Source organism: Taudactylus pleione, unplaced genomic scaffold (assembly GCF_031769625.1).
Source record: "Taudactylus pleione unplaced genomic scaffold, aTauple2 ptg001127l, whole genome shotgun sequence".
NCBI classification, from domain to species: domain Eukaryota; kingdom Metazoa; phylum Chordata; class Amphibia; order Anura; family Myobatrachidae; genus Taudactylus; species Taudactylus pleione.
In genome coordinates this window covers 1,123,331-1,142,574 of record NW_028285528.1, presented here as the reverse complement: position 1 = coordinate 1,142,574, position 19,244 = coordinate 1,123,331, and the positions used below count along the sequence as shown (strand labels likewise).

At 48.2% G+C, this 19,244-nt stretch overlaps 1 protein-coding gene and 1 pseudogene across 3 annotated transcripts in view; both read right to left on the bottom strand.

Annotated features, from left to right (window-relative positions):
- Positions 1-2,909: 2,909 nt before the first annotated feature.
- The window catches only part of LOC148453579 (uncharacterized), a 54,989-nt pseudogene continuing 38,654 nt past the window's right edge, over positions 2,910-19,244 (bottom strand). Inside the window, exon 8 of the transcript XR_015874904.1 lies at positions 2,910-3,448. The product of XR_015874904.1 is annotated as an uncharacterized LOC148453579 (transcript). The remainder of the gene's footprint in view (positions 3,449-19,244) is intronic.
- Positions 3,477-19,107, bottom strand: LOC148453581 (uncharacterized). 2 transcript variants are annotated; one of them, XM_088461975.1, is made up of 8 exons: positions 19,032-19,107; positions 9,240-9,355; positions 8,494-8,643; positions 7,689-7,881; positions 6,875-6,953; positions 6,672-6,763; positions 6,045-6,537; positions 3,477-3,744 (listed from the first exon to the last, which is right to left on the bottom strand). In XM_088461975.1, exons 5-8 carry the CDS (start codon positions 6,906-6,908, stop codon positions 3,662-3,664), a joined length of 702 nt encoding a protein of 233 aa, XP_088318101.1. In that variant the 5' UTR covers positions 6,909-6,953; positions 7,689-7,881; positions 8,494-8,643; positions 9,240-9,355; positions 19,032-19,107; the 3' UTR covers positions 3,477-3,661. The 2 variants fall into 2 exon arrangements, with proteins under 2 accessions (XP_088318101.1, XP_088318102.1); XM_088461976.1 differs by having other exon boundaries at positions 3,477-3,741.

Sequence of the window (19,244 nt, the reverse complement as noted above, 5' to 3'; positions counted from 1 at the left end):
CACGCGGGTCACCGCAAGCGGTGACCACGCGACTTACCTGTCCCCGTCGATCCGGCAGCAGCCCAGGGATTCCTCCAGAGCCCGGCTAGTACAGACTCTGGGGTCCCGCTGCGATCCCCAGATCTGTACTGGCGTCGCAGCGCCGGCGGGGTGTAGGAGCGGCAGCTCAGACGTCCATTGGACAGTCTGATGCTGCCGCTCTGAAGAGTAGTAAAAAAAAATAATAAAATAAAACTCTTTTAAGCTTAGGGGCTGCTAAGCAGCCCCCCTGCAGTAACGGTGACCCGACTCCGGCCGGGCACCAACTTAAACTGAGGTGCCTCTGGCTGGGGGGCGGGGTTATAGGGAGAGTGGACCCAAGTGCATCCTGGGAGCTAAAAGCTTTAACTGCGTGGTGCCCGGATTTGTTTCCCAACCTATACCCCAAGGTCAACCCTGTGGACCCCCTATGGACCCTGAAGTAGAAATATATATATATATATATATATATATATAGATACACACACACATAGATTCTGTACAGAAATGATGGCACTCACCAGACTAATATGTGAAGCATAACAGTGCATTTATTGTCCAAACAAAAAACAAAATCACATGTACATATCATGCCCCAATGTTTCTGTCCCTCCCGGGAGTTTTGTCATGGCAGTGACATCAGAATACACTATCAATGTTGCATAGATTCAGCAGAGCACTGGAAAATACTGTACAGAGCAGTCTCCCTGGCCTCAACTTGTGCAGAACCTTTTCTCTTTATATATATATATATATATATATATATATATATATATATATTGTAATACGACCGGATTAGGGGTCCCTCTCCTAGGGTAGATGGACTCCCTCTTCACACACACAGCAGCAGGAAAAATAGTACACCAGTCTGGGGTCTCGTACTAGCTGGTTGGCACGTCTTTATTGTGCAACGTAAAAGGAGAAACAAAACATAAAAGTAAACGTTAGCCTGTCTGGGCGCTAACTAGACAAGAGGTTCCCTCTCTAATGAAATAGTGGGGCCTACTGCCTCCACCATCAACACAAGCACATGCACAAAACTTACACGTAGTTTTTACCAAGTGTGTCTGAGCCAGCCAGTCTGCTTGCTCTCCCAGGTATGAGACACTAGCTTACAATCTCACACAGCCTATATCAGCCAGTTCTAGGTGCAGTCCGTAATGAGCCTAGTAACATGCCAAAAAGGCCAAAACCTGGAGTGGCCTGTGGATGGAGCCCTCCCTCTCTACACATCCACACCCCCATGACCCAAACCGGTTTTTCAAAAAGCCGACACTCAAATCTGCTTCACTGCAGACTTTTCTCCTGGGGGCTTTTAGAACACAGGTCAAAAACCTAGGACAAATGTATCTACCACTGACCACTTTACCAGTGATCCTATCACAATATATACACACACAGTGGTGGAAGTGGGGTGGTATGACATTCCGCCACTTCCTGTTTGCCACAGTAGAGAATGTACCGGCCCTGGGATGGAGTATGGGATCCCAGCCCTGGAACAGCAGTGGCATTGTCTGGAGATGTGTCCCGCTGGGGACACCTCAATTGGTGGTGGTGCTGGTACGGAGCTGGGAGCATCGGGTTCCAGCGGCAATGCAGTTTAAGTGGCAGCTTCTTATTGGCTTACTGTCGGCACTGGATTTAAAAAGCCTCCCCTTCTTTTGATTGGCAGCCAGAGCCGGTCCACGAGCCAGGATTGGCTGATGGCCGGTCCTGACTTTAAACTGCACAGCAGCTGGGACACAATGCTCCAGGATTTGTTTCAGCATGGAGAGGTCAGAGTAAAACAGAGAAAGGGGAGGGTGTGAGAGGGAATCTGTTAGAGAGAGCGGCAGGGGATGAGAGAGGCAAACAGGCAGTTAGTGGTGTAGGGTGTGAGAGGGAATCAGTGAGAAGGCAGGGGGTGATAGAGGGAAGCAGGCAGGGAGAAGTGTGGGTGTGAACGGTGCAAAGGGTGTGATGGAAGCAGGGGCTGAAAGAGGGGAGATTCTAATCTCCATACCCCAACCTCTAAATTAGGGTCCTGGTGACAGCGGAGTGTGACAGGAACACCTTAAACCAAGGGAGCCTGTTCTGGACCTTCCACTGCATGGATTTGGACGACATCACATAATTTGGATGAAAACTTCACAGAGTGGTAACTTTGGATCCCAGAAGACATACTAGGGGGTTAGGGTCCCGGTCGGGCCTCCCGTTGGTGTACGCTGGGCAGAACATTGACTCAGGGAGCCTGTTCTCAGTATGCCACTGGATGTATTTGGATGACATCACATAATAAAACATATATATATATATACACACACACACTAGCTGAAGGGTACATATATACACACACGCACATGGATAAACAAAAGGTTGAAAATCATATGAGTGAAGTCATGCAGAGGATTATAACATATCTAGGTGGTCGGTAGAACCAGGTGAAGTTGTTCTTGTCTATCCAGATCACCTCCTGAGGGCACAGATGGCGAAATCTGTCATCGCCTCTGGGAGTGTTCATATTAAATATTGTACGTTTTAATGCATCTTTATTAAGCCCAATAATAATTTGTAGTTTAAATTTCCCTAATGCTGTACACCCTCCTCTTTTTATATTAATGACACACATCCCAATTATCTGCAGATGAATAACTTCAAATGTTAATGTACTGTGTGATTGGCGTATTACTACCGCCCTATTTTGTATAAGCTCATAGAAATACTTTTCTCCAGTGTCACAGCTAATGTCAAACAAGGTTTGATTTATGTGTAAAACGTTTTCCACACTCAGAGCATAGAAATAGTTTCTCACCTGTGTGGTGTCTCTTATGTGTAACAAGATCTGATTTCCATGTACTATATTTCCCCCACTCTTGTCACCTGTGTCTAACAAGTTGTGATTTCCGTGTAAATTATTTCCCACACTCTGGAAATGACCTTTCACCTGTGTGACATCTCTGATGTCTAACAAGTTGTGATTTCTGTATAAAACATTTCCCACACTCAGAGCATGGAAATGGCTTCTCACCTGTGTGACTTCTCTCATGTATAACAAGTTGTGATTTCCATGTAAAACATTTCCCACTCAGAGCATGGAAATGGTTTCTCACCTGTGTGTCTTCTCTGATGTCTAAAAAGTTCTGATTTCATTGTAAAACATTTCCCACACTCAGAGCATGAAAATGGTTTCTCACCTGTGTGACATCTCTGATGTGTAACAAGATCTGATTTCTGTGTAAAACATTTCCCACACTCAGAGCATGGAAATGGCTTCACACCTGTGTGACTTCTCTGATGTGTAACAAGAGATGATTTTCGTGTAAAATATTTCTCACACAGAACATGGAAATGGTTTCTCTCCTGTGTGACATTTCCAATGTGTAACAAGATGTGATTTGTTTGTAAAACATTTCCCACACTCAGAGCATGGAAATGGTTTCTCACCTGTGTGACTTCTCTGATGTATAACAAGAGCTGATTTCTGCGTAAAACATTTCCCACACACAGAACAGGGAAATATTTTAATAGGTGTATAAGCTGCACTATGTGTAACAATTGGGTTATCAGGAGAACATTGGTCACAATTAGAGGGATCAGATGATATAGCTGCACTGGGAGGTACTGGATGTAAATTTAGTGTAACAGGATTATCTCCTAGAGATTCCTATGTGATGTTATCTTCTGTTTTAATATCTGTAGACAAGACGGGATCTCCCTCCAAGTCATTCCTGCTTGTGCGTCCATCTGCTGAAAATACAATAACTGTATTATTATTACTCACAGCTCTTTATATAGCACAGACATCCTGAGAAGCACTTTATATAGCACAGACACACTGAGAAGCACTTTATATAGCACAGACACACTGAGAAGAACTTTATATAGCACAGACATACTGAGAAGCACTTTATATAGCACAGACATACTGAGAAGCACTTTATATAGCACAGACAGACTGAGAAGCACTTTATATAGCACAGACAGACTGAGAAACACTTTACATAGCACAGACATACTGAGAAGCACTTTATATAGCACAGACATACTGAAAAGCACTTTATATAGCACAGACATACTGAGAAGCACTTTATATAGCACAGACAGACTGAGAAACACTTTACATAGCACAGACACACTGAGAAGCACTTTATATAGCACAGACACACTGAGAAGCACTATATATAGCACAGACACACTGAGAAGCACTATATATAGCACAGACATACTGAGAAGCACTTTATATAGCACAGACATATAGCACAGACATACTGAGAGGCTCTTTATATAGCACATACATACTGAGAGGCTCTTTATATAGCACAGACACACTGAGCAGCACTTTATATAGCACAGACACACTGAGAAGCACGTTATATAGCACAGACATACTGAGAAGCACTTTATATAGCACAGACACACTGAGAAGCACTTTATATAGCACAGACACACTGAGAAGCACTTTATATAGCACAGACATACTGAGAAGAGCTTTACAAACAATATTTAGTCATTCACATCAGTCCATGCCCCAGTGGAGCTTACAATCTATATTCCCTACCACAGGGACACATAAATAAACACACTAGAGTTAACGTGTATTAGAAGCCAATCAACATACTAGTATGATTTTTGGAGGGTTGGAGGAAACACATACAAACTACACAGAGCACCATAGCTTTGAATTGAACTCATGACTTTAGTGTGAAAAGACAGCAATGCTAAACACTACACCACCGTGTAACTATTATGAATGAAGTTGTTTCGTTGTTTAATTTGCAGGTACAAACTATGACCACATTATTACATTTACAAATGTACAATCTACAAATAAGACTACAAATGAACAGATAAATTAATGTCATAGACCCAGCCCCAGGGACAGGCAGATGGCACATCACCACGGGATATCTCGCCCCAACTGCAGAATTTGCTGGGTAAAGTTCCCTAGCAATCATCACAGAGCAGGAAGGCTCATTAGCCAGTGACGTTGGTGAACCATAATACCCATCTAGACCTCCCTCACACATACACACGGGAAACTTGTGGGGTAATTACCAACAACTGCGTCCACACTACACAAAGTTCCCCATGTGGATATATATGTAGCAAAAGCAGCTTCTATATGGTCCTCTGGTCATCCTCAGGGAGAGTAGCCCCACCAGAGTCATGTTACTAACAGGGTAATGAGTCACTGTATATAACCACTGAGAGGGAAGGAGAGCGATAGGACAGAGCAACACAGAATGATGGCGGCACAGAGCGGAGGGAGGCAGCAGGACAGGGTAGGGGAATGGCGCAGGGCACAGACAGGCAACAGTAAACATAGGAAGAAAGCAGAAGGCAGAGCAGTATACAGAGACAAGTCAGCAGATAAAGCACAACATTTCATCCAAGCACAGAGTCTGGAGGGAGCCATTGTGCAATGACAGGTGTCATTAGCTCTGTGTGGGTGTGAGAAGGTGGAGTTCATGTGACGTGTGTTGTGATGTGCACTATACAGCATGTTTAGGCTGGTAACACAAAGTGACATGATATGAGAGGGAGAGCAGGAGCCTAATAGCTGATGGCTCCTGATGTATGCGATACACCAGAGAGTGTGGGGAGGAGACTGGTCAGATTTCTGGGCTGGTAACACACAGTGACATGTGAGGAGGAGAGCAAGAGTATAATAGGGGCTGATGGCTCCTGATGTATGAGATACACCAGAGAGTGTGGGGAGGAGACTGGTCAGATCTCTGGGCTGGTAACACACAGTTACATGATGTGAGGGGGAGAGCAGGAATATAATAGGGGCTGATGGCTCCTGATGTATGAGACACACCAGATACTGTGGGGAGGAGACTGGTCAGATCTCTGGGCTGGTAACACACAGTGACAAGAAATGAGGGGGGAGAGTAAAAGTATAATAGGAACTGATGGCTCCTAACTCCACACTAGGCAGATACATTTCTCTCATTAGTTTGTACTGACCAAAAAGAATGTAGCAGTGACTGAGCAAGGACAATACAGTATGTGACTATTTTAGGTAATAAGTGTTCATTACTCACTTGTGCTGACATACGGAGGAGGTATTTCCTCCTCCGTAAACTGCTGATCACCCATCATATACGTCTCTTCTTCCCCCCCTTTGTCTTCTGCCTTCATATCAGTCATATAAGTCTCTTTTTCTCCCTCTACATCTTCTGCCTTCATAGCAGTCACATACGTCTCTTCTTCTCCCTCTATATCTTCTCCATTTATATCAGTCACATACGTCTCTTCTTCTCCCTCTATATCTTCTCCATTTATATCAGTCACATACGTCTCTTCTTCTCCCTCTATATCTTCTGCCTTCATATCAGACACATACGTCTCTTCTCGCTCAATATCTTCTACCTCTATATCAGTCACATACATCTCTTCTTCTCCCTCTATATATTCCACCTTCATATCAGTCATATAAGTCTCTGCTTCTCCCTCTATAGCTTTTGCCTTATCAGTCACATACATCTCTTCTTCTCCTTTTATATAATTTATCTTACTATATATCAGATCTTCATCCTAATTAAATCAGAGAAAAAAAATACATAAAGTCTGATATCATTATTTGAGATTATACAGTATAATATCAGTGTATAAAACACACACAGCTGCTCTAGTGACAGTATATTGATGAGACCCTAAATCTCAGCTACCTGATGCTCCTGTGGACTCCTGTGATTGTTATCTGTACAATCCTGGAAATAAAGAGGACAGGGACCTCTCTCTGGTGTATTTCTGGGTCCATCTGTAGGAGACACACAATGACTGAGTACATTGTATATATGTGATTATCAGATGATGTGTATGGTCCCCATACCTGCTCTCCCCTGTAAAATAAATGACATTCTACTCTTACCCAGTGATGTGAGGGGCTGGTTCTTCTCCATCATCACGTCCTTGTACAGACCATTGTCTTCTTCTATATACTCCCCCTCCTGCATGGAGACATAGACAGTGACATCCTGACACCTTATAGGAATCTGACACACACAATGATACAGTCATCACCCAGACACATCCCTGGTGTTACTGTATAATGTCCCATTCCCAGCAGTCACCTCTCCAGTCATCACCCAGACACATCCCCTGGTGTTACTGTATAATGTCCCATTCCCAGCAGTCACTTCTCCAGTCATCACCTAGACACATACCCTGGTGTTACTGTATAATGTCCCATTCCCAGCAGTCACCTCCCCAATCATCACCCAGACACATCCCCTGGTGTTACTGTATAATGTCCCATTCCCAGCAGTCACATCTCCAGTCATCACCCAGACACATACCCTGGTGTTACTGTATAATGTCCCATTCCCAGCAGTCACCACCCAGACACATCCCCTGGTGTTACTGTATAATGTCCCATTCTCAGCAGTCACCACCCAGACACATCCCCTGCTGTTACTGTATAATATCCCACTCCCTGCAGTCACATCTCCAGTCATCACCCAGACACATACCCTGGTGTTACTGTATAATGTCCCATTCCCAGCAGTCACCACCCAGACACATCCCCTGGTGTTACTGTATAATGTCCCATTCTCAGCAGTCACCACCCAGACACATCCCCTGCTGTTACTGTATAATATCCCACTCCCTGCAGTCACCTCTCCAATCATCACCCAGACACATCCCCTGGTGTTAGTGTATAATGTCCCATTCCCAACAGTCACCTCTCCAGTCAGCGGCTGAATTATCTTGTTGCTAAGTTCCAGGATCTTCTGGTCATTGAGTCTCCCATGTATCAGTGAGTGAGGTGGAGGCACTGTGATGGGGCTCTGGGTCCTGCTTAGCCCTCCTGACACACGGGGATGGCTGCATGTGTGTCTCACAGTCACCGGATGTCTTCTTCACTACTGTGTAATCCTGTGTATTGAGGAGACATCAATGAAAATGTCAATGAAACTCCACCTAAAAGTAGGTGTTTATTCAGGTGGTAACTTTGCATTACAGTCCCAGATCTCTTCACCTCCCCAGTCATGTCCATGTATTATTACTATAGATATAAGTGATATCACTGTGACAGTCCCAGATCCCCTCACTTCCCCAGTCATGTCCATGTATTATTACTATAGATATAAGTGATGTCACTGTGACACTCCCAGATCCCCTCACCTCTCCAGTCATGTCCCTGTATTATTAGTATAGATATAAGTGATGTCACTGTGACACTCCCAGATCCCCTCACCTCCCCAGTCATGTCCCTGTATTATTACTAAAGATATAAGTGATGTCACTGTGACACTCCCAGATCCCCTCACCTCCCCAGTCATGTCCCTGTATTATTACTATAGATATGTGATGTCACTGTGACACCCCCAGACCCTCTCACCTCCCCAGTCATGTCCCTGTATTATTACTATAGATATAAGTGATGTCACTGTGACACTCCCAGATCCCCTCACCTCCCCAGTCATGTCCCTGTATTATTACTATAGATATAAGTGATGTCACTGTGACACCCACCGACCCTCTCACCTCCCCAGTCAGCACGTAGATGATCTCCAGGGTGAGATGTAAGATCCTCTCAGTCCTGTTACTCCTGTCCTTGTCCATCCTCAGTGAATCAGAGAAAATACGGAACGTGTGATGTGTAATAAAGACTCTGGTTCCTCACAGCAGGACTGTCTAGAAATAAATAGAATAAATATAATACACATCACAGAGAACACATGTAACAGTCAGACATGTAACACTGAGTGACCAGTAAGTCTCCCCCTCTCCCCCCAGCCATAGAGCCATGTTTTGTGTCTGTGAGAGGTTTCTGTGACCCAGCTCTATAAGACTCAGAGGCTGTCACACAACACTGTACTGCATAAGGTTACACCAATGCTCCTGGCTGGGGGTCTTATTCTTCCAAGACATATATCAAATGCTCTTTGCACCATTAGAAATAAGTTACATCGGTGTTAGGACACTGTCTTTTATTTTGTATTTGGCCTTCAGTACCTCTGTGCCACCAGAGGTGCTGCTGATGTATTCTGACACTGTTTCCTCACATGCAGGAGTTAATATCACTCCCCTGTTTAACCACTTGCACCTGTCTCACATACTATTTATTCCTGCAGCTCCACTGATGTCTGTGAGTCTGACTCATCTATTCTACAGCTTTTTGCCTTTGCTTGTATCCAGTCTGTATATCCCCAGCCTATAATATGTGCAGATAAAGCCAGCTGGGCCTCTGCAAGCTGTCCCTCCTATTGCTACATGTGACTCTGACTCACCCACTCTGCAGCATATGGTTCTTGTTAGTATCCAGCTTTGCAGACCTTCAAGTTTCTGTTACCACCAGTTCCCGTCCGGTTCATGTATCACTCCTGGCTTCTCTGCATTGCCTGCACTATAGAAAGGAAGAGAAGTGAAGCGCTTAACCTGAATCAGTCGATGAGTCGATTAATACATTTCTTATAAGCATCAAAAATGATATACACATATATATGAATAAAGCAATTGCATATAATCACAAATACAATGTGAAGATTTCACTGGATTGATCATATAAATATTGCACTGAGGGCCTGATTGAGCAAGGAACGCAGATGCGAATTTGCACGCAGTCGCACGATGTTTGAGCTCTGCACATGCAGCGTGCAAACTGGTCACTGCAATCGGGAAAGCGATCGCAGGGAGCATGCAGACCCATGGCTCGATGATTGACAGGAAGTATCGTTTGTGGGTGGTAACGGTGGGGGTCTGCCAAATGCAGGCGTGCCAGTGCATTTGAACGCCATTGCAGGGGCGTGCATAAATTAACTATTGCAACAGCATACGCAGCCTGAAGTCTCATAGCGTGCCGGAAGATTAGCAATGTGTGTGTAAGGCCTGACGTGCCGTAATGCTGCATGAGGCTCCGATGTTTCTCGATGTTACCGATGTTTTTGCAGACTTGCAAGGTATTACGGATGTGAGAGAGGGGAAGTGGGCGTCCTTATATTGTGGTGCATTGTGATTGGATTCATTAGCATATTTTTGCAGCTGAACTGCGTGAGCGGATGCGTGCGTGATAGCATCAGGGATCTGTGCTGGATCAGGCCCTGAATCCCATAGATTTCAATTAAACGTTTCCTCCACTACTAGACTCCACGTGAGTTTCCCAGTAGCACTAATCTATACTCAATATAAGTAGTAAACTACTAAACCTGGCGCTGTTTGTGATATACAAAATTACTTTTGAAATCTGTACCTGCTGCAGATAATAATAGGGTCTAGTAAACCCAAAGATCATTGATCTCAAAAACAATTATAGATAAACAAAAATGATTGCGCTGGTACAAAAATACATATGGTGAAAGGTTGTGCTCTGTATTATAGACGAGGAGGCTTGTTTAATATATCCAATATGGTTTATTGCATACACATAAAAAAATATGAGATATGGTAAGAACTTACCCTTGTTATCTCTATTTCTACGAAGTCCATAGGGTTCCACAGGATACCTTGGGGTATAGGTGTGACGTCAGTCGCAGGGCACCAAAGAGTTAAGCTTTCAGCCTCCCAGGATGCACTAGGTCCCCCTCCTATACCCCGCCCCCGGGCCAAGGCACCTCAGTTAGTTACCAAGCCATAGGCCGGAGGAGGAGAAGGAAGAGAGAGAACAAAGATCTGGACACATACAAGAATCACATTCTCACCAGAGGGAGACGGAAAACCGGTGACCAGAGCAAAGCCCATCTGCAGCACAGGTGCGACAGGGCGGGAGTCCTGTGGAACCCTATGGACTTCGTAGAAATAGAGATAACAAGGGTAAGTTCTTACCATATCTCATATTTTCTACTTCAGGGTCCATAGGGTATCCACAGGATACCTTGGGGATGTCCCAAAGCAGTATCCTTTAAGGGTGGGGACGCTCCTGTGCAGAAAGGAGAATCCGCCGCCCGAAGGAAGCATCCTGAGAGGCGAAGGTGTCAAACCTGTAATACCTCACGAAGGTATGGACAGAAGACCACGTAGCAGCCTTGCAGATCTGAACTGCCGAGGCACCACGTCGAGCTGCCCACGAAGGACCCACAGACCTAGTGGAATGAGCCTTCAGAGAAGGAGGGACCGGTAGGCCTTCATGAAGATAAGCTTCAGAAATAGCCATACGGATCCAGGCTGCCAAAGTTTGCTTTGAAGCAGGCCAACCCTTTTTACGGAAGCCATAGAGGACAAACAAAGCGTCCGACTTCCTAAACGAAGAAGTGCGGTCAACATAAGTCCTTAAGGCCCGCACAACATCCAAAGAGGCCTCACCCACGGAAAGACCCGGTGAGTTAAAGGCTGGAACAACTATTTCCTCGTTAACATGAAACCGGGAAACAACCTTGGGAAGAAACTCGGGCCGAGTGCGGAGCACTGCCCTGTTCCCATAAAAAACCAAGAAAGGGGGTCTACAAGAAAGAGCCCCTAACTCAGAAACACGTCTGGCCGAAGCAATGGCCAGAAGGAAAACAGTCTTAGCTGTTAGCCATTTAAGATCCACTGAGCCCAGTGGTTCAAACGGCGGTCCTTGGAGAGCCCTCAGGACTACAGCCAAATCCCAAGGCGCCACAGGTGGAACAAAGGGCGGCTGAATGCGGAGAACACCCTGCATAAAGGTGCACACATCCGGGATTGTAGCAATCCTACGGTGAAACCAGACAGATAGGTCCGAAACCTGTACCTTCAAATAAGCAAAGCGAAGCCCATGATCTAGTCCCGCTTGCAGGAAGGCGAGAATCCGAGACAGACAAAACTCCCGCGGTGCATAACCTCTCGGTTGACACCACTGGAAGAACGTATGCCACACGCGATGGTATATCCTCGCGGAAGACGGTTTCCGAGCTCGTAACATGGTACGCACCACAGAGCTGGAAAACCCCCGGGACCTCAGCATGGCCGTCTCAACAGCCACGCCGTCAAAGACAGCCGAGTCAGGTCCGGGTGAAGGCAAGGACCCTGAGACAGAAGGTCCGGTCGTAGCGGCAACCGCAGAGGACTGTCCACGGACAGACCCTGAAGGTCTGAGAACCAGTGCCGTCTGGGCCACGCGGGAGCTATCAACAGGAGCGTCCCTCCTTCCTGTTTGAATTTCCGGATTACCCGTGGAAGAAGGGAGACCGGAGGGAACAGGTATGCGAACCGGAACGTCCACCGGACGGACAGAGCATCCACCAGAGACGCCCCTTCGTCTCTTGTGCGAGACCCGTACACCGGCAACTTGTTGTTGTGCCGGGACGCCATGAGGTCGATTTCTGGAAGACCCCACCTGTCCACCAGTAGTTGAAAAACGTCCGGGTGCAGGGACCATTCCCCCGGATGAACGTCCTGGCGACTTAGAAAGTCCGCCTCCCAATTTAGCACTCCCGGGATGAAGACCGCTGATATGGCCGGAAGATTGCGCTCCGCCCAAACCAGGATCCGAGAGACCTCTACGAGAGCCGCCCGACTGCGAGTTCCTCCTTGCCTGTTTATGTAGGCCACGGTGGTAGCGTTGTCCGACTGGACCAGCACCGGGCGACCCTGGAGAAACCGCTGTGCCTGCTGGAGAGCATTGAAGACCGCACGGAGTTCCAAGATATTTATTGGAAGCTCCGCTTCTGTCGGCGTCCACCTGCCCTGGAACAAGTGTGGACCCGAAACTGCTCCCCAGCCCCGAAGACTGGCGTCCGTTGTCAACAGGACCCAATTTGGAACCCAGAACGGACGTCCCTTGTTGAGGTGGGTCGTCTGTAACCACCACGCAAGGGACAGGCGAACCTCCTGGGTGAGCACAATCGTCTGGGACTTCAAAGACTGAGTCAGCCCGTTCCACTTGGACAGGATCAGGTGCTGCAGAGGTCTGGAGTGAAACTGGGCGTATTCCACCATGTCGAACACCGACACCATGGAGCCCAGTAACCTCATCGCCGAGTGTAAGGACACCCGGCGGCTGTGCAGGCAACTGCGCACCCTTGACTGTAAAGCAGAGATCTTGTCCTCCGTCACGAAGATCCTTTGCTGTCCCGAGTCCAATAAGGCTCCAAGATGCAGAATCCTCCGAGACGGGATTAGAGTGGACTTCTGCCAGTTGATTAGCCAGCCGTGCCGTTGCAGCAGTGCAATGGTCAGGTCCAAGTGGCGTAACAGGAGCTCTGGAGATCCTGCCACCAATAACAGGTCGTCCAAATACCGCAACATGCGGACTCCCTGCAGCCGCAGAGAAGCCGCCATGACCGCCATCACCTTGGTGAAAACACGTGGTGCTGTTGCCAGGCCAAAAGGTAACGCCCGAAACTGGAAGTGGTCGCTGCGGATTGCAAACCTGAGGAACTGTTGATGGCGCCAAAGAATAGGGACATGCAGGTAAGCGTCCTGTATGTCCAATGACACCAAGTAGTCCCCAGGTTCCAGCGCCAGAATGATGGACCGTAGGGTCTCCATCCGAAACTTCGGGACCCGCAAAGACTTGTTGAGTGCTTTGAGGTTGAGAATCGGACGATATGACCCATTGGGTTTCTGTACCAAAAATAGATTTGAATAGAAACCCTGGCCCCTCTGGGAGAATGGAACAGCCACTATAACTCCAGCCTGGAGCATAGTGTGCAATACCTTCCGCAGCTCCGTAGCCTTGTTCCGGTCTGATGGGAGACCCGTGGTGAAGAAGCGAGCCGGGGGTCTGTGCCGGAAGGAGAGGGCGTATCCGTGGGAAACCACCTCCAGAACCCAAGTGTCTGTCGTAGTGGTCGACCAACACTGGGCGAACTGTAGCAGGCGGCCTCCCACCCTGGGATCCCCCAAAGGGAGGCCCGGACCGTCAGGCCGCAGGCTTGTCATCTGGCTTGGGGGCCGGACGTCTGGTACTCCATGCCTGCTTCCGGGGCTTGACCGATTTCTTAGGGCCAGCCTGTCGAGGAAACGACTGTGGTTTGGGCCTGCCCTGGGCCCTAGATGACCGAAAGGACGATGGTCCCGAACCAGAAGGAGCAGCGGCCGACGGGAGACAAGCAGATTTGGCTGCCGCCAGCGTGGCCACAATCTTATCCAGATCCGGACCGAAGAGAACTTCTCCGGTAAACGGCAACGCTTCCAGACCTTTCTTGGAATCTGCGTCCGCCTTCCAGGATCGCAGCCACAAGGTGCGACGAGCAGCTACCGCTGCTAAAGAAATTCTAGACACCAGAGTACTAATGTCTAGAGCCGCCTCGTTGATGTAGGTGGCCGAATCACGGAGATTGCCAATCAACTCCGCCTGTTCGGCCGGACAGTCGGATTCAAAAGAAGCCTCTAATGAATCCGCCCAGCGCTCCATCGCTCTGGCAACCCAGCAAATGGCCATAGCCGGCCGTGCTGCCCCCCCTGCAAGGGAATAAGCGGACTTCAGGCAGATTTCTACCTTGCGGTCCGTAGCATCCTTAAGGGAGGACATGGATGGCATCGGCAATGTGGCACTACGGACAAGACGGGTCACGTGAGAATCCACCTGTGGAGGGGATTCCCACTTAGCAAAATAATTATCCGCGAACGGATAAGCCACCGCCAGGCGTCTCTGCGGCTGGTATCTTTTGCCAGGTTGTTTCCACGCCTCCTCTAAATGGTCCACCAACTGACCCGAAAGAGGAAAGACTGTGGCATCGCCCTTCACATCTTTGAAAAAGGCATACTTAGATTTAGCCGCTGGGGGAACTTCGTCCTCAATCACCAAGGCTGTGCGGACCGCCCGAATAAGTCCAGGAATATATACTTTGGACTTAGCATCAGCGTCCTTAGTATGGAGAGGTTCCTGATCGTAAGGATCCAGAATCTCCCCATCATCAGACGTCCCTTCGTCATCCTCATAAGGAGCGGACAGAGACGCCACCGGCCTTTTATGAGGCCGCATCACAGACTCCCCTTGCAACACATCCGACAAGTGCTGTACAGAACTCGTCAGGGAGTTAACCCACGCTGGCTCCTGAGAACCCGGGAGCGGGGAAATAGGGAGACTGTGGGGTACCACCAATTGTCGTGGGAACCCCTGCATGGGTGACGACACCACACACTGCTGGGACAAACCCCTCGGAGTAAACGCGGGCTGCGGAGCTAACTGGCCCACTAAAGCTGTTAACGCCTGAGCGAAACAAGCCCAGGGCGGCTCCTGTACCGGTGCTGTAACCGTAATAGGCCGCGCCATGGACAAACACTGCCGGCAAAGGCCCTCCGCGCTACCCTCCCCCTCCGCTAACGGTACTTTGCACGTGGTACACTGTAGCCGGAGGGGAAAATCACTTTCAGACATGATGGCACCACGTATGTGACCTCTCTCACCAATTAAGTATTAAATAGGCGAGAGACCACCCTGCAGCACCGCACCGCAAGGGCTTTAGCAGAAGAACAGGGACAGTAATAAAGCTGACAGTTTAGAGAAGAAAAGTTACAGGCAGCAGCGCTAGCACAGTCACATACAATGCAGAGAAATAACAATTCCTGCACTAACAGCGCTGATTACTCAACTACACAGACACAGGGCCTGGTAGGACACAGCGCTGCATACACAGACCTGAGCCACAGCGGAGGAGAGGTATGCGGGGGGACCCAGACCACGATGCTTCCGTCCAGCGCTTCCAGCAGCGTTCACCATGCGTTCTGGAGAAGATGGCCGCCGAGGAGCAGAGAGGAGGCTGGCCTGGGGGAGGAGCGCTGCCACAGGACCAGTCGGCAGCATGCAGAGAGGGCTGTGTGCAGCGGGGGAGGCGCCGGCTGTGGGACAGGGAAGGCGCGCTCCCCTGGCATGCATTTAACCCCTGGGACGCCGCAGCGCTACCGCTCTGCTGCGGTCCGCTGTCCCAGGGGGTAGTGGAAGCGCAGGTTGGTCGCCTGGCTCCACGCTGCAGCCAGTCCCCAGGGAGCCCGGGGACTTAGGACCATGTGATCAGCGGGGACCCACCGCGGGACCCCGCTGCTTACCTCTGTCCCCCTTGAATCCGGCCATGGTCCGGAGCATCTGGGGTCACCGCTAGCTGTGACCCCAGACGCCCACCAGCATCCCCGGATCAGTACCGGCGTTCTGGTACCGGCGGGGTGTAGGGAAGACAGCATGGACGTCAGGACTGACTGTCCATGCTGTTCATCCAGATGTGCAGCCACAGCTGCATGAAGAAAAAGCTTCAGGGGCTCTTCTAGCCCCCACTCCAACAGGTGCACCCGACTCCGGCCGGGCACCAAACTAAACTGAGGTGCCTTGGCCCGGGGGCGTGGTATAGGAGGGGGACCTAGTGCATCCTGGGAGGCTGAAAGCTTAACTCTTTGGTGCCCTGCGACTGACGTCACACCTATACCCCAAGGTATCCTGTGGATACCCTATGGACCCTGAAGTAGAAATATACACATTTAGAACAGCAATAAAAATAATAAATAAAAATCTGTTTGAAGGTTTTATCCAACAATACATAAGAACAATGTCATAAATGACTTAAACTGGTCAATAGACCTACGAGCTAATAAACATATCACACATTGCACATATAGCAGCAACAATCTCAAGTAAATGGATAGCGATATGGATTTAGGGCCTGATTCAGACCCACTTGCGAGCGGCTGTCCGCTCGCAAGTGGGTCGATGGTCTGTACTGAGCATGCGCACGACGGAGGGAGCTCCGTCGTGCGCATGCGCCAGACGCGACGAGCGAAGGACTTTCCTTCGCTCGTTGTGTCTGATCAAAGGGGGCGTGCTGTCGATGTTGATTGACAGCACGCCCCCCTTTGGTGGGCATGCCTGGGGCGTGCCTACCTGACGGGGGCGTTCCCATGGGAACGCCTACCGTCAGAAGCCGGCCCACTGACATCACTAATGATGTCAGTGGGAGTGATTTTGGCTCTGATAGAGCCAAAATCACTCCGGGCCTTGCGGTTGAAAACCTCAACCGCAGGCTCCGGCTCGCAGTTTCAATGGTCGCGATGGTCAGGACCATCGTAGCCATCAAACTGCACGCTCGTATAGGCTGTGGGTGGTGACCCACAGCTATACGAGCGTCCAGGAGGACGCTCCATAGTTATGGAGGACGGCCCTCATTCAGAGCGTACAGCTCTGAATGAGGGCCTTAGATCCTTGTGAAAAATGTGCAAGAAAATAATCAATCAGCTAGGACACTGTATCATCAGGATTCTGCAACAATGAATATAGTGTAGCTAAATACGTATCCTATATCAATAACTATTCAAGTTCCGTCAGGTGTATCCAATGTGCTAATGAAAAATAGAGCAACAAGTTCAGACTGATATATGTCACTGGTGTCCCATTGCACATATAATTACCATCCAGTACTGCTGATATGAAATTTGTCCCCTATATATATGGGGGGGGGGGTTAGGTTTAGGGGTTAGGCACTAGGGGGAGGGTTAGGTTTAGTGTGCGATATGTTAACCCTTTCGGGATCCAGGCGCCGGGATTCTGACTGCCTGGGTCCCAAGTTTCGGTATGTCATACCGATTCCTTTCTTGTTCTGTCCTAAACAACCCTATATAATAATACCACATATCAGTGTGTGCTGGGAGCTGTGTCATTCCCCCTCATATATCACTGTACAGTCCCCTCTCCCCTATATAATAATACCACATATCAGTGTGTGCTGGGAGCTGTGTTATTCCCCCTCATATATCACTGTACAGTCCCCTCTCCCTATATAATAATAATATCACATATCAGTGTGTGCTGGGAGCTGTGTTATTCCCCTTCATACATCACTACGGTCTCCTCTCCCCTATATAATAATAATACAACATATCAGTGTGTGCTGGGAGTTGTGTTATTCCCCCTCATATATCACTGTAAGTTCCCCCCTCCCTATATAATAATAATACCACATATCAGTGTGTGCTTGGAGCTGTGTTATTACCCTTCATACATCACTACGGTCTCCTCTCCCCTATATAATAATAATACCACATATCAGTGTGTGCTGGGAGCTGTGTTATTCCCCTTCATACATCACTACGGTCTCCTCTCCCCTATATAATAATAATACAACATATCAGTGTGTGCTGGGAGCTGTGTTATTCCCCCTCATATATCACTGTACGGTCCCCTCTCCCCTATATAATAATAACACCACATATCAGTGTGTGCTGAGAGCTGTGTTATTCCCCTCATACATCACTGTACAGTCCCCTATATAATAATAACATCACATATCAGTGTGTGCTGGGAGCTGTGTTATTCCCCTTCATACATCACTACGGTCTCCTCTCCCCTATATAATAATAATACAACATATCAGTGTGTGCTGGGAGTTGTGTTATTCCCCCTCATATATCACTGTAAGTTCCCCCCTCCCTATATAATAATAATACCACATATCAGTGTGTGCTTGGAGCTGTGTTATTACCCTTCATACATCACTACGGTCTCCTCTCCCCTATATAATAATAATACCACATATCAGTGTGTGCTGGGAGCTGTGTTATTCCCCCTCATATATCACTGTACGGTCCCCTCTCCCCTATATAATAATAATACCACATAGTGTATGCTGGGAGCTGTATTATTCCCCCTCATATATCACTGTACAGTCTCCTCTCCCCTAGATAATAATAATACAACATATCAGTGTGTGCTGGGAGCTGTGTTATTCCCCCTCATATATCACTGTACAGTCCCCTCCCCCTATATAATAATACCACTTATCAGTGTGTGCTGGGAGCTGTATTATTCCCCCTCATATATCACTGTACAGTCCCCTCCCCCTATATAATAATACCACTTATCAGTGTGTGCTGGGAGCTGTGTTATTCCCCCTCATATATCACTGTACGGTCCCCTCTCCCCCTATAATAATACCACATATCAGTGTATGCTGGGAGCTGTATTATTCCCCCTCATATATCACTGTACAGTCCCCTCCCCCTATATAATAATACCACATATCAGTGTGTGCTGGGAGCTGTGTTATTCCCCCTCATATATCACTGTACAGTCCCCTCCCCCTATATAATAATAGCACATATCAGTGTGTGCTGGGAGCTGTGTTATTCCCCCTCATATATCACTGTACGGTCCCCTCCCCCCTATATAATAATAATATAATATATACAGGACACGTTACCTGCCTCCGGCTGTCAGGAATGTCTATGACAAAATGGCAGCTAGAGCCCCTGTGGCCCCGCCCCCTCTGCTCTGTGATTGGGAGACTATAAGAATATGGCCGCCGGTCACCGTACATGAGGACACCATTAGACTATGTAGCTGTTACTCTAGTGATGAAGCTGTGAGCGGCAGGTGCAGGTGGCTGTTTAGTTACAGGACGTCCTTCCTACTG

Coding starts and splice junctions, on each gene's coding strand:
- LOC148453581 (XM_088461975.1), bottom strand. CDS start 6,908: ATGATGGAGAAGAACCAGCCCCTCACATCACTGG. Junction 6,538..6,671: donor GGAGTCCACAGGAGCATCAG/GTAGCTGAGATT, acceptor TGATTTAATTAG/GATGAAGATCTGATATATAG. Junction 3,745..6,044: donor TCCTCCGTATGTCAGCACAA/GTGAGTAATGAA, acceptor TTGTATTTTCAG/CAGATGGACGCACAAGCAGG.